At 50.4% G+C, this 12,443-nt stretch overlaps 1 protein-coding gene across 1 annotated transcript in view; it reads right to left on the bottom strand.

Moving 5' to 3' along the window:
• GRAMD4 (GRAM domain containing 4) overlaps window positions 1–12,443 on the bottom strand; it is a 31,796-nt gene that overhangs the window by 1,710 nt on the left and 17,643 nt on the right. The window contains exons 11-18 of the mRNA XM_076072118.1: window positions 10,653–10,744; window positions 9,506–9,554; window positions 9,095–9,169; window positions 6,583–6,626; window positions 5,212–5,321; window positions 4,563–4,714; window positions 3,180–3,318; window positions 2,717–2,810 (exon numbers count right to left, since the gene is read on the bottom strand). Coding sequence (XP_075928233.1) covers window positions 2,717–2,810; window positions 3,180–3,318; window positions 4,563–4,714; window positions 5,212–5,321; window positions 6,583–6,626; window positions 9,095–9,169; window positions 9,506–9,554; window positions 10,653–10,744 — 755 coding nt within the window. The remainder of the gene's footprint in view (window positions 1–2,716; window positions 2,811–3,179; window positions 3,319–4,562; window positions 4,715–5,211; window positions 5,322–6,582; window positions 6,627–9,094; window positions 9,170–9,505; window positions 9,555–10,652; window positions 10,745–12,443) is intronic.

Genomic DNA, 12,443 nt, shown 5'->3' with positions numbered 1-12,443 from the left:
GGGTCGAGGTGGGTATAGGTGGGTGTAGGTGGGTGTAGGTGGGTGAAGGTAGGTGTAGGTCGTTCAAGGTGGGTGTAGGTGGGTGAAGGTGGGTGTAGGTGGGTGAAGGTGGGTGTAGGTGGGTGAAGGTAGGTGTAGGTGGGTGTAGGTGGGTGTAGGTGGGTGAAGGTGGGTGAAAGTGGGCGAAGGTGGTTCAAGGTGGGTGAAGGTGGTTCAAGGTGGGTGAAGGTGGTTCAAGGTGGTGAAGGTGGGTGTAGGTGGGTGAAGGTGGTTGTAGGTGGGTGTAGGTGGGTGAAGGTGGGTGAAGGTGGGTGAAGGTGGTTCAAGGTGGGCGAAGGTGGTTCAAGGTGGGTGAAGGTGGGTGTAGGTGGGTAAAGGTGGGTGTAGGTGGGTAAAGGTGGGTGTAGGTGGTTCAAGGTGTGTGTAGGCGGTTCAAGGTGGGTGTAGGTAGGTGTAGGTGGGTGTAGGTGGGTGTAGGTGGGTGTACAGTGAGGGAAAAAAGTATTTGATCCCCTGCTGATTTTGTACGTTTGCCCACTGACAAAGAAATGATCAGTCTATAATTTTAATGGTAGGTTCATTTTAACAGTGAGAGACAGGATAACAACAAAAAAATCCAGAAAAACGCATGTCAAAAATGTTAGAAATTGATTTGCATTTTAATGAGGGAAATGAGTATTTGACCTCCTCTCAATCAGAAAGATTTCTGGCTCCCAGGTGTCTTTTAAACAGGTAACGAGCTGAGATTAGGAGCACACTCTTAAAGGGGGTGCTCCTAATCTCAGCTTGTTAACTGTATAAAAGACACCTGTCCACAGAAGCAATCAATCAATCAGATTCCAAACTCTCCATGGCCAAGACCAAAGAGCTCTCCAAGGATGTCAGGGACAAGATTGTAGACGTACACAAGGCTGGAATAGGCATACAAGACCATTGCCAAGCAACTTGGTGAGAAGGTGACAACAGTTGGTGCGATTATTCGCAAATGGAAGAAACACAAAAGAATTGTCAATCTCCCTCGGCCTGGGGCTCCATGCAAAATCTCACCTCGTGGAGTTGCAATTATCATGAGAACGGTGAGGAATCAGCCCAGAACTACACGGGAGGATCTTGTCAATGATCTCAAGGCAACTGGGACCATAGTCACCAATAAAACAATTGGTAACACACTACGCCGTGAAGGACTGAAATCCTGCAGCGCCCGCAAGGTCCCCCTGCTCAAGAAAGCACATATACATGCCCGTCTGAAGTTTACCAATGAACATCTGAATGATTCAGAGGACAACTGGGTGAAAGTGTTGTGGTCAGATGAGACCAAAATGGAGCTCTTTGGCATCAACTCAACTCGCCGTGTTTGGAGGAGGAGGAATGCTGCCTATGACCCCAAGAACACCATCCCCACCGTCAAACATGGAGGTGGAAACATTATGCTTTGGGGGTGTTTTTCTGCTAAGGGGACAGGACAACTTCACCGCATCAAAGGGACGATGGACGGGGCCATGTACCATCAAATCTTGGGTGAGAACCTCCTTCCCTCAGCCAGGGCATTGAAAATGGGTCATGGATGGGTATTCCAGCATGACAATGACCCAAAACAAACGGCCAAGGCAACAAAGGAGTGGCTCAAGAAGAAGCACATTAAGGTCCTGGAGTGGCCTAGCCAGCCTCCAGACTTTAATCCCATAGAAAATCTGTGGAGGGAGCTGAAGGTTCGAGTTGCTAAACGTCAGCCTCGAAACCTTAATGACTTGGAGAAGATCTGCAAAGAGGAGTGGGACAAAATCCCTCCTGAGATGTGTGCAAACCTGGTGGCCAACTACAAGAAACGTCTGACCTCTGTGATTGCCAACAAGGGTTTTGCCACCAAGTACTAAGTCATGTTTTGCAGAGGGGTCAAATACTTATTTCCCTCATTAAAATGCAAATCAATTTATATCATTTTTGACATGCGTTTTTCTGGATTTTTTTATTGTTATTCTGTCTCTCACTGTTCAAATAAACCTACCATTACAATTATAGACTGATAATTTCTTTGTCAGTGGGCAAACGTACAAAATCAGCAGAGGGATCAAATACTTTTTTCCCTCACTGTAGGTGGGTGTAGGTGGGTGTAGGTGGATCAAGGTGGATCAAGGTGGGTGAAGGTGGGTGAAGGTGGGTGTAGGTGGATCAAGGTGGGTGAAGGTGGGTGTAGGTGGATCAAGGTGGGTATAGGTGGGTGAAGGTGGGTGTAGGTGGATCAAGGTGGGTATAGGTGGGTGAAGGTGGGTGTAGGTGGATCAAGGTGGGTGAAGGTGGATGTAGGTGGTTCAAGGTGGGTGAAGGTGGGTGTAGGTGGGTGTAGGTGGGTGAAGGTGGGTGTAGGTGGGTGAAGGTGGGTGTAGGTGGGTGAAGGTGGATCAAGGTGGGTGAAGGTGGGTGTAGGTGGGTGAAGGTGGATCAAGGTGGGTGAAGGTGGGTGAAGGTGGGTGTAGGTGGGTGAAGGTGGATGAAGGTGGGTGAAGGTGGATCAAGGTGGGTGAAGGTGGGTGTAGGTGGATGTAGGTGGTTCAAGGTGGGTGAAGGTGGGTGTAGGTGGGTGTAGGTGGGTGAAGGTGGGTGTAGGTGGGTGAAGGTGGGTGTAGGTGGGTGAAGGTGGATCAAGGTGGGTGAAGGTGGGTGAAGGTGGGTGAAGGTGGGTGAAGGTATGTGTAGATGGGTGCAGGCGCTGGCTTACTTCTGCGTGACGTAGAGGAAGCCGCTGCGGATGTAGTCGGAGGAGATCCTGCGGTCCCGCTGGATCAGGCAGCACCTCCACCCGCCCTCACACACTGGGCAGTGGTGGTGGGACGGGGGGGGGGGCAAGGAGGAGGAAGAGAGAGGAGACACAGACACGGTCACCATCTCCACGCACCTGAACTGCTTGTGCCCAGGGAAACCGCACTTCCTGCCCAGCGGTGCACGTCGCGCCAAACCGCTCGTGTGCTCCTGTCACTCCCAGAACCCAGGCCGCGCTTTATTTGACCCAGAAGCGACCTGGCCGGACGAAGGTCTCCGCCCGCGGATCCCAGCCCGGAATCCAAGACTGGCACGACTCCCAGCCCGGAATCCAAGACTGGCACGACTCCCAGCCCGGAATCAAAGACTGGCACGACTCCCACCGTGCCGAGTTCCCCCCGGCGCACGCCGAAGTCGTGTACCGGGCAGCGGGCGCTCCGAATCGGGGAGGCTGAAGATGGCGTGGAACGAGCGACGGCGGGGGTCCAACGCCTCCTCGGCGCTGCCTGAACCCACGAGGCCCTGGGCGCTGCTGCTGCGGCCCAGGTGACTGCCACCACCCTGCGAGTGAGGGACAAAGGGCGACAATGAGCTGGGGGGGGGGGGGGGCAGCTCTCGCCAACGTGCGGCCGATTACATAAACGTACGCCCCACCCCCACCTCCCCCCCCACCGTATAGAACGACAACAATCACAATGACAAATTTAATCTGTAAGCCGCTAAATCACGTAACCCGACGTTTGGAAAGCGCCGCGTAGTTGGAAGAGTACGTGTTGGACACCGAGCAGGGGGAAAGCGAGAACTATGGAGGGTGGATAGCACGGTCGGTCATATCAATGTCTACTGGACATGTTTTAGTATTGTTGTTGTAACGTTCTGAGGCCCCGTGCCCCTACTGGATATCTGAAAAAGAGCTTCATAGCTCTTTGGATTCCTCCATTATGAATGAAATATTCTAATTGCGAGATGAGTTTAAGTCGAGGCTTGTAGGTGGGTTAGTGAGGAGGAGTTGGATGAGAGACGACGATGAGTGGGGAGTGAGTTCCGGAGGGTTGGAGGGCGATGCACCCGCACCTCCGATCATCACGGTTGACGATGTACGGCACAAAAGGAGTTCAACATACAAACGTACAAACTCTGCACCCACTCCACATGGAAACCGTACAGGCCTACCATCGTCTCTCTCTCTTCACAAGTTCTCATAACCATCCTCAATTCCAAAACCGTATTAATCTCTTCTCTGTTATACCCTCAATATTGCTGTTTGTTTGTGGCTTTTGGGCCGGTCATCAGCAACTGTGATATATAAAAGAACAATAGTGCACATCCATATATTCACACCACGTAGAAATCTTACAACAACCATCCAATCCTTATGGAAATTATACATGCGCACCATACATAGAGTCGACCTCAGGGTTGCCCAGGCCTGGTTCAGAAAGTTTTCACGAATGTCGACTGTAAGCGGGAATAGAACTCTGACTGCCAGCTTCAGAGTGCAGTGCGCCAACCACTACACTACAGCGACCCACACAACCGTGATCCAGAGGCAGATCCATAAACTTCTCAAGGAGGGGTGGGGGGCAAAATGTCAATCTTCTCAATTAGGGCCTCCTATATTAATAATTTAAGAAGATATGCAATATATTTTCTCCCCCTTGGATCTGCCACCGAATTGATCGCAACTGTGCGTGCGTCAGTTTGTGCGTGCGCGTGCGTCTGTATGTGCGTGTGTACGTGCGTGTGTACGTGCGTGTGTACGTGCGTGTGTACGTGCGTGCATGCGTGTGTACGTGCGTGCGCACCCTGCGCGTGTTGAGAGCAGGGCGCTCGTTGCGCTGGGCGTCCGTGGGGAGCTGCTGCCAAAGGCGCCGCGCCGTGTCGTACTTGAGCCGGATGCTGGGGAAGCGGTGGAACACGGGCGCCACGAGGAATGCGCGCACGCCCAGGCCAAGCCCTGCCACGTACGGGTGCACGCATGGAAAGAAAAGGGGGGGGGGGGGGGGAGACAAGCAGGTACGATGCACGCTGGCACGACGGATGGAAACACATGGACACGACACACGGGAGCACGAGGGTAAAACGCACGTGAACTGGTGGGCACGACCAGAGGGGAACACGTGGGCACGACGGGTGGGAATATACGCGGGAAAGATGCATGGGAACACGTGGGCACAACACATGCGAAAATGGGGGCACACACAGCACGGTGAGCTCACCACTGTGCCATCGCTCGGTGTAACGTGTGGGGTTCTCGCTCATCGCACTTGCCCCAACAGGATTGAAACGGGGGGCCCCCTACCCATCCGGTATGCTCCCCCTCTTCGTAGCCTGGCATCTGGAGACCTCTGGCCCATACGCTCCGCTGCAGTTTCACCGCCTGCACACGCGATAGCTGCGCCAATGCACGCGCGCGTGTGTGTGCGTGCGTGCGTACGTTGCGGCGTGCATTACCGAATAGAGTCCAGAGAAGGGGTGCGGGCAGGATGCTGGAGGCCACGAACGCGATCCACAGGACCCGGTAGAGTTGCCGGGTGGCCTCTAGGTCGGCCCACATGAGCAGACTTAAAGGAACAGACAGTGCCACGGGGTGATGGACACCGGTCACAAAATCATGCACACGACGGTCAGAGGTGACACAGTGAGAGACACGCAGAGGACACGCGTCAGCGTGTGAAACAGGTGCTCGCGGATTGTGCACATTGGGATATGAAGTCCGGATGCGCTGTTCATATTCACACAAACTCACTATGTGTTGTTATTGTTGTTGTTGAGAATTATGGGCAATTAACATGAATAACCAGGCCTCTATCGCTTTGACAGAGTACTCTTGCTAATAACAGCCCATTTGTCAATCCACTGCTGGATGGAGGGCCTCGCCGTGCTCCAGGATAAATAAAGATTCTGAGTCTGGATCACGGCGAGAGGGAGTTAAATGACTATACTTCACCAGACTGGTCAGTGAGGGCTGGTGAAGGCGGGACCATACAAGTAGAGTACAGCAATGGGTGTTTCTGGCGCCGCCCTCTGCTGCCCATAACGTAGCCCCCCCGCAGCAGCCTCCAGCTACCGGAACTCTGTAAGCGGCGGTCGCCCATCCCACCGCTGTACAGGCCCAACCCTGCCGAGCCGCCGAGGATCCGACGAGACTAGGCCACACCACCGATCAGCACGGTTGGCTACGCTTAGGTCAGCTGATTCTGCTTTACTCATCATTCCAAAGGCAAGACTGTGATGATGATCTGCAGGAGACACGGAGCCTTCTGCGGCCAGGCTCCCCCGCAGTTGTGGAATCCATCGGGGATTCCGAGTCTGTGCGTCACTTTTTAAATCACAGTCTTAAAAGTCACCTATTTGTACTGCAGGATATCCCTGTGACTGAATATGTAAAAAAACTATTCTGTTATCTTATTTTATTACTCTGCAATGATTATTATTATCATTCGCTTTCATCATAGTTCATTTGATTGGAAATTCGAGAGTCGTCTCTGATATTGTTATCAGCTTTCTATTTCGCTTAGATTGTATCTTTATTTGTGAGTGTAGTTGTATTTTCATGTACAGCACCTCAATATGAAAGGCGCCTCATAAAATAGAGGTTATTATTATTCCCACTCCGCACGGCTGCGAAATAATTTCAACATATACGTACATATATGGGCCTTGTCACGGCGACGTCATGCATCGAATCCGTCGACGTGAATCAACTCAACTTGATCCGAACTTACAATGGAGGGCAGCGCTAGAGTGAGACTATACGGGGTGGTGGAGGTGAGGTCTCGAGTTCATGGGGCGGGGGGGGGGAAGGAGGGAAGAGCCACTTACTTTTTAATCTTCTCAAGAATGTCAGCCACTTTGCCGAAGAGGTTCTGCACACGCACAGACAGCGTCGTGCTCGAAGCGTCACTGAGAGCTGGGTCTGTTATGATGATGATGATTAATCGACGAAAAAACTGAGGGACTGCTTGTGTGGTCCATTAATCAGGACATTTCATAGAAGGCGGACGCCGGCCAGGGCTGGAAATGGGAAGAAATTACTGAGGGAGCCCATCAATGCCCCCCCCACTCATCGCTCGTTCTGGACTGCTGTGCCGACTGAGACTGAACGCAAGGGGTGGGGGGAGGTGGACATGAGCATTGACTTGTAAGTTTAAATAGTTGTGCCTGTGTCAGCACATTCATTGAAAATAACAAAGCAATGTTACCTATTTGTTAAGTATATTTCTAGACCTTTTACACAATTGCATTACGTACATTTTCCTCCCACGTAGCTTTCATGAGATCCAGAGCGTGACGGATGGATACTTTAAAGTTATATAACTTACTAGCTGTACTACCCGGCTTTGACCAGGACTTGGATTCACCACACCCGGCCGCCTTTGTCTCCCCAGTGGCGATGTTCACACCACAACAGTTACTCGTTTGAGGCTGAGTCGACCTAGGGGAGGCCCAGGACCAGTTAAAATAATCATCACCGGTGGTGGCCGTGAGCGGGAATTGAACTTGGGTCGCCGGGTTCGTAGCACAGCGCGCTAACCACTACACTACAAAGCGTTACGCTTCCACACACAGACAGATACACACAGACACACAGACACATACACACAGATATACACACAGCGCACTAACCACTACACTACAATGCGTTACGCTTCCACACAGACATACACATACACACACACAGACACACAGATACACACACACAGTGCGCTAACCACTACACTACAATGCGTTACGCTTCCACACACACAGATACACACAGACACACACACAGATACACACACACAGCGCGCTAACCACTACACTACAATGCGTTACGCTTCCACACACAGACAGATACACACAGACACACACACAGATACACACAGTGCGCTAACCACTACACTACAATGCGTTACGCTTCCACACAGACAGATACACACAGACACACACACAGATACACACACACAGCGCGCTAACCGCTACACTACAATGCGTTACGCTTCCACATGCGAGGATCACGTGACAGATTTGACGTCATAGCTCACTTGCCGTGCAAAAAATAAATGCATTATTGAGCTCCCCCCTCCTAAAAAAAAAAGTGTATTTTTATCATTTTTGCATGGTGTACTGTCTGGAAAGTACCCACATGGCAAATTTGAAGTTCCTTGCATGTCGGGAAGTACTCTAAACATTTTGAACAGACACACATATTCACAACTTTGCCTTTTATATATATATGGAGATATACACCGAGATTACTCGCTGATACATTTGACCCTGGGTCCAAATCTTCACTGCCACCACGGTGTTCAAGGTCATTCCTGTCCATTTCCACCCCTGCCGTAGACACAACCTGCCTCCCGAAAGAGGGAAACCCCCTACTACAAGCCATGCCCAGCGTGGCGAGGTTGGTCACGATGCCGATGATACCAACAAGCCCCCCCCCCCGCCCAGCCATCACCTCCTGTCCGGGTGCACGCGTAGACGCAGAGTCGGTCAATTATTATTTTAAAAGATTTCGCGCTATCGGTTGTTTAGGCGAGCGATTGACTGCCGCTATTGTGCTGCCATCTCTCCCACGTGTTGTCGGGTCAGACCGCGTGTTGTTTGGTGCGACGTCCGACGTTTCGCCCCACGTGCTGGGCGCTTACAGCTTGACGACATAAGAGATTGGTGCCAGAATGATGTGGCACCGCTTGAGCGTATTGGTGCAAGACAGAGGATAGCGGAAACAAATTACAAAACGTGTGATGGACACCTACTATGGGCCATCTGCCCATGGATCGTGATGGTGAGGATGACGATGATGCTCGGAGCTTCTTCTGAACAGAGTACAGAAGTCCCTCGGTTAACGATTTTCATCCGTTCCACGAAAACTACTGCAAGCCGAAATAACTGTTAATTGAATAGAGGAATTCCATGTTAAATAAGCACAAATCACCGAGTCTGCAAGAGAGCCGTTTCCACTGCCAAAACAGAAAACTTAAAATGTAAGCAAGGCCAGTCGAGGTCTAAACGCTCATAAATGGGCATCGCTGATTGGCTGAGGGCATGGCTCATCCCCACTTACGGGCGCTCAGATTGGCCGAAATTGTCACCCACGTGCATGATGTAATCGCATTACCGTTAATCAAAATAATTCCAGTCGAAACCATGGGGTTGCTATGGGAGGGCATGAAACGTTAACCACAAAAACCGTTAACCGATGGCGCTGCTGATCGAAGGACTGCTGTGGTAGTGGATTTTCTGAACGAATCGGATCGGCCAGCTGTAAGGCGTGGGACCGTCAGGTCGTGGGCGGCGCGGGGTGCCGATGTTGCCGCGGCGACGTTCGGCCCGACGCCGGAAGCCTCACCTGTGCTCTCTGAGCGACGTCCAGGACCAGCTGGAACTTCTCCGTGACTGAGAGGTCGTCCCGCGGCACCTCGGGCTGAAACACACGAGCGTAACTCGACAATAAGATCCCCCCGTGTAAACCTTTAACAGACTGCTGGGGCAAGTGCTGTTAGCGAGCACCTATTGAGGCCGGCACGGCACATCTATATTAGAATCTGTACGCAGACGTGAGGGCGTGGTGTGGACATATGCCCGGCTGCCTTTGTCTCCCCAATGCTGATGTTTATACATTGCACCGGGTACTCATTTAAGGCTGAGTCGACCTACGGGTGACCCAGGACTTGTTCAGGTACCACTTGCCAACAGTGCATGTGTCTGTCTCAGTGTCCCCATCTCCCCATCATCTCTGTGAGAAGCTGCTGGGGCTCACTTCAGGTATCACCAGAGCTGGGACGATGCTCCAATGGATTTTCCAGCCCCTGCTCACACACACGCACAGACATGCAGACACACGCACGCATATGCACACCAGCACACACAAAAACACGCGCACACACGCACGCACGCGAACATACACGAACACATGCACACGAACGCACACGCACATATGCACGCACACAAACACACCAACTCACACACGAACACATGCACACACGAACACACACACGCACACACAGAAAAAAATCCATTAACAAGTCTGAAGACAAACTAACGAACAGGACACATGTGAAGGCATGGAAGCACGTTCGTGAATATGGAAATGCACGTGTGGGGAAGCGGTAGTGTAGTGGTTAGTGCCCTGCGCAACTAACCGGGCCCCGGACCGCCCCAAGGTCAACTCATCCTTAAATGGCTACCTGGTATAGTGTACATACAACAATGCAGCGAGGCGTGGTGCTGGCCACCCACATCCCTTTTGAGCCTGGCGGCCTTCATAGGTACTCGCTAACAGCTCTTGCCCCAAGTCTGTTAAGGGTAGAGGTGGGATTTTTGCGTCGTGGTTATCGCACTACGGTACGAACGCCGGCAATCACAGCTTAATTCATGGCCACGGCTCACATCGGTGGTGAGTGAAATCTGATGCGATTCTGGGCCTGCCCTAGGTTGGCTCGTCATGGTGGCAAGATGATGCCAAGGTGGCGAGATGTTAACTCCCTCGCCTGGTGATACAGAAGGTCATGAGTTCGACCCCGACGTGTATATTTGGAGTTTGCATGCCCCTCTCTCCGTGGTGGCGTAGATTTTTCTACAGGTCCTCCGGGTTTTTCCTCCACATTTAGAAACGCGCGTTTAAGGGTATTTTAGCTGCTATAAATTTCTACGTGATGATAAGTCACTTCGTTGAGCAATCATTTGTGGCCAGGTCGTTTCTTAAAAAGAGCTATATAGCTCAGTGGGGTAAAATAAAAATAGTTAATAGTTTATAGCCTCAGCCTTTTTAACGAGTACCTGGTGGGGTGTGTAAAACCACACCACCCGCGGTTCTACCGCACCAGGCTCACGAGGTGCTCACTAACAGTACTTGCCTCAACAGTCTACGTAGGGCTCAAGGGGGATCTTTGTCTTTGGGTTCTCACTTGGCTATGAGGTAGTTGAGCGAGAGTCGAATAATGGCGAAGAGCAGGAACATTGGCACAGCCCAACCGTGCCACACAGCATACATGTATACCTGTACACACACACACACAGCATACACACAGCATACATGTATACCTGTACACACACACAGCATACACACAGCATACATGTATACCTGTACACACACACAGCATACACACAGCATACATGTATACCTGTACACACACACACGGCATACACACAGCATACATGTATACCTGTACACACACACACGGCATACATACAGCATACATGTATACCTGTACACACACACACGGCATACACACAGCATACATGTATACCTGTACACATACACAGCATACATGTATACCTGTACACATACACACACACAGCATACATGTATACCTGTACACACACACACGGCATACACACATCATACATGTATACCTGTACACACACACAGCATACACACAGCATACATGTATACCTGTACACATACACACGGCATACACACAGCATACATGTATACCTGTACACATACACACACAGCACACATGTATACCTGTACACATACACAGCATACACACAGCATACATGTATACCTGTACACATACACACAGCATACATGTATACCTGTACACATACACACAGCATACATGTATATCTGTACACACACAGCATACATGTATACCTGTACACATACACAGCATACACACGGCATACACACAGCATACATGTATACCTGTACACATACACAGCATACATGTATACCTGTACACATACACAGCATACATGTATACCTGTACACATACACAGCATACATGTATACCTGTACACATACACACAGCATACATGTATACCTGTACACATACACACAGCATACATGTATACCTGTACACATACACACAGCATGCATGTATACCTGTACACATACACACACAGCATACATGTATACCTGTACACATACACACAGCATACATGTATACCTGTACACATACACACAGCATACATGTATACCTGTACACATACACACAGCATACATGTATACCTGTACACATACACACAGCATACATGTATACCTGTACACACACACACGGCATACACACAGCATACATGTATACCTGTACACATACACACAGCATGCATGTATACCTGTACACACACACAGCATACATGTATACCTGTACACACACAGCATACACACACACAGCATACATGTATACCTGCACACACACACAGCATACACACACAGCATACATGTATACCTACACACACAGCATACATGTATACCTGCACACACACACAGCATACACACAACATACACACACACACAGCATACATGTATACCTGCACACACACAGCATACATGTATACCTGCACACACACACAGCATACACACAGCATACACACACAACATACATGTATACCTGCATATACACAGCATACACACACACAAAATACATGTATACCTGCACACACACAGCATACACACAGACAGCATACATGTATACCTGCACACACACAGGATTCACACAGCATACACACAGCATACATGTATACCTGCACACACACAGCATACATGTATACCTGCACACACACACAGCGCACACACAGCATACATGTATACCTGCACACACACAGTATACACACACACAGCATACATGTATACCTGCACGCGGCACACGACACAGTACACACACACAGTGCACACACACACAGTACACACACACAATACACACAGTACACACACACGGCACACACACACACACAGCGCACGCACACAGTACACA

This window comes from Petromyzon marinus, chromosome 36 (assembly GCF_048934315.1).
Source record: "Petromyzon marinus isolate PM22_M1 ecotype Great Lakes invasive population chromosome 36, UKy_Petmar_22M1.pri1.0, whole genome shotgun sequence".
NCBI classification, from domain to species: Eukaryota; Metazoa; Chordata; class Hyperoartia; order Petromyzontiformes; family Petromyzontidae; genus Petromyzon; species Petromyzon marinus.
This window is presented reverse-complemented; position numbering and strand designations above follow the sequence as displayed.